This window comes from the organism of the source record quoted next, unplaced genomic scaffold, assembly GCF_019419815.1.
Source record: "Pyrus x bretschneideri cultivar Hongxiangsu unplaced genomic scaffold, Pyrus_bretschneideri_v1 Contig421, whole genome shotgun sequence".
Taxonomy (NCBI): domain Eukaryota; kingdom Viridiplantae; phylum Streptophyta; class Magnoliopsida; order Rosales; family Rosaceae; genus Pyrus; species Pyrus x bretschneideri.
Genome location: NW_025999748.1, coordinates 3692 through 5978, shown reverse-complemented (window position 1 = coordinate 5978; position 2287 = coordinate 3692). Strand labels below are relative to the sequence as shown.

Genomic DNA, 2287 nt, shown 5'->3' with positions numbered 1-2287 from the left:
CACGAAAGTTCCTTGAAACAAGAAACAAGAATAACGTGTACAAAATAATATTTTGTGTTTAATGATTTTGGGGTTACGATCTCTCTCAAATTTGGTCCTCTGATTCTATCTTCGTAGGGTGTAGGTTTGTGGATGAGTTGTTGATCCAAAGGGCCGTCGGGGCTTGATCTAAGGATGAACAGTTGATGAACGGATGAACACTTTCTTCAAGGGCCGTCGGGGCTTGATCTTGAATAATGGTTGTGTGGATTTCTTCAAGGGCTTTTGGGCTTGATCTTGAAGGTTGATGGATGAGCGGATCTTCAAGGGCTTTTGGGCTTAGTCTTGAAGAACGATTGGATGTGTGGATTTGTTGATGTTGTTGATCCAAAGGGCCGTTGGGGCTTGAGCTTAGGATGAACGGATGATGAACAATGAACACTTTCTTCAAGGGCCGTCGGGGCTTGATCTTGAGTTGGTGTAAGTTCTTCAAGGGCCGTCGGGGCTTGATCTTGAAGGAGGATTTGACGAAGAATGAAGAGGGCTTTCTTGATCCTTCGGAATTCTTGGGAATTTGGATGGTTGGAAGCTTTGGAGTTTCAAAGCTTCAAGGATTTGGGGAATTCCTCTTCTAATTTTGGAGTAGAGAAATGTATTTGTGAATTCCTTGATGCTTGATACCTTGATGGAGAAGCCTATTTATAGGCTTTGAGAATGAATCACCACCACAAAATATTTTTTTCCTTTCCAAGCACCATTGCCTAATTTTCCCACTTAATGCAATATTGAAATTGAAGTGGTGTAACTTATGGCCTAAATTCCCACTTAATACCATTTTAAACTTGAAGTGGTGTAACTTATGGCCTAATTTCCCACTTAACACCATTTTAAACTTGAAGTGGTGTAACTTATGGCCTAATTTCCCACTTAACACCATTTTAAACTTGAAGTGGTGTAACTTATGGCCTAATTTCCCACTTAATACCATTTTAAACTTGAAGTGGTGTAACTTATGGTCTAATTTCCCACTTAACACCATTTTAAACTTGAAATGTGTATGCTTTGTCATTGCCCAAATGAGAAAAACTTGTTTTGATCCTCAATGGATTGAAATGTACTTGCCTTGTCATTGCCCAAAATGAGAAGAAAAACTTGTTTAATCCTTCAAGGGTATTTCTTCCTATTTTGTTGAGTCACACACCATGTGTACAATTTGTACAACACGTGGCGTATGCCATGTATGCCTTGACACGTCAAAACTTTAATGCATTGGTGAACATTTGTTTTACTGAAATTTCGATGTCTACAGTTACTAAGAATTACTATCACCAGTGTGTTTCATTATTGATGGATCGAGAGGTATATATTTTCTCGATCACTTGTTAATACATATTCATTTTCTTGATGTTTTGTTTTGTTCTGTTTTGTTTCCTTTTCATCTTTCTCGTTTTGGTTTGAGCTTGAATAGACTCACTTATCATTACACGTTCTTTTCTTAGTTGTTTGAAAATGCCCAAAGTTGGAGCTACCATTTCGGTTTCTACAACAGTAAGTTGTTGTTTACAGTAACTTAATTTCTTAAAGTGTTGACGGGAATGTACGTATGTAATCTGCGTGTCTGCAATATTTGATGCAGGTTCTATGCCATATTTGAGTCTCCTCTACGGGAAGTTGACGGAAGAAGAAAGGAAAAAAGCTGGAGAAATTGTTAATGTTCTCGACGAGAGCATTACTAGCTTGACCTTCCCCATAACTCACTTTGCATTGTATGAAACAGACTACGATGACAGATCTCTGAAATCTTGGATCAAGATTGCTGAAATCGGTCGTTAGACAAGCTCTCCGGTTGCATGTATATGCATAGCACTTGGCACACTACAAAAAATATGGGCACTGCACGCATCAAATTCTTTGTGCCCTTTGAGGCCAAAGAGCACCAGCATATGTGCTCATAGACAAATAGCAACAGTGCAGCAACAATAATTCTATGTGTGCCCTTTATGAGTGTGCCCTTTGGTCAAAGGGCACAATACAGTTGTTTGTGTTATTAAGGCAAAGCATTATAGAGTCTAATTTTTGCCTTCATTCTGAAAGGTCTAGTAGCCCTTTTCAACTGATTGGGCACTTCTGTGTAATCGTGCGCTATACCAAATTTTTTTTTTTTCACATGAATTACATCTGGATTCTTGCCCACTCACATACTAATTATATCGATCTATAATTAATAAACCTTAAAGTGCATCAGTTGAGAAGAAAATTGAAAAGAAGAAAAGAAAAAATAACCTTAACTCAAATTCACGAATTGGGT

The 2287-nt window shown here is 38.1% G+C and overlaps 1 protein-coding gene across 1 annotated transcript; it reads left to right on the top strand.

The window, feature by feature from the left end:
• The first annotated feature begins 1293 nt into the window (after positions 1-1293).
• On the top strand, positions 1294-1827 carry LOC125469429 (cyclic phosphodiesterase-like). The gene is made up of 3 exons (XM_048566763.1): positions 1294-1338; positions 1479-1527; positions 1616-1827. Exons 1-3 carry the CDS (start codon positions 1327-1329, stop codon positions 1810-1812), a joined length of 258 nt encoding a protein of 85 aa, XP_048422720.1. The 5' UTR covers positions 1294-1326; the 3' UTR covers positions 1813-1827.
• Positions 1828-2287: the final 460 nt, after the last annotated feature.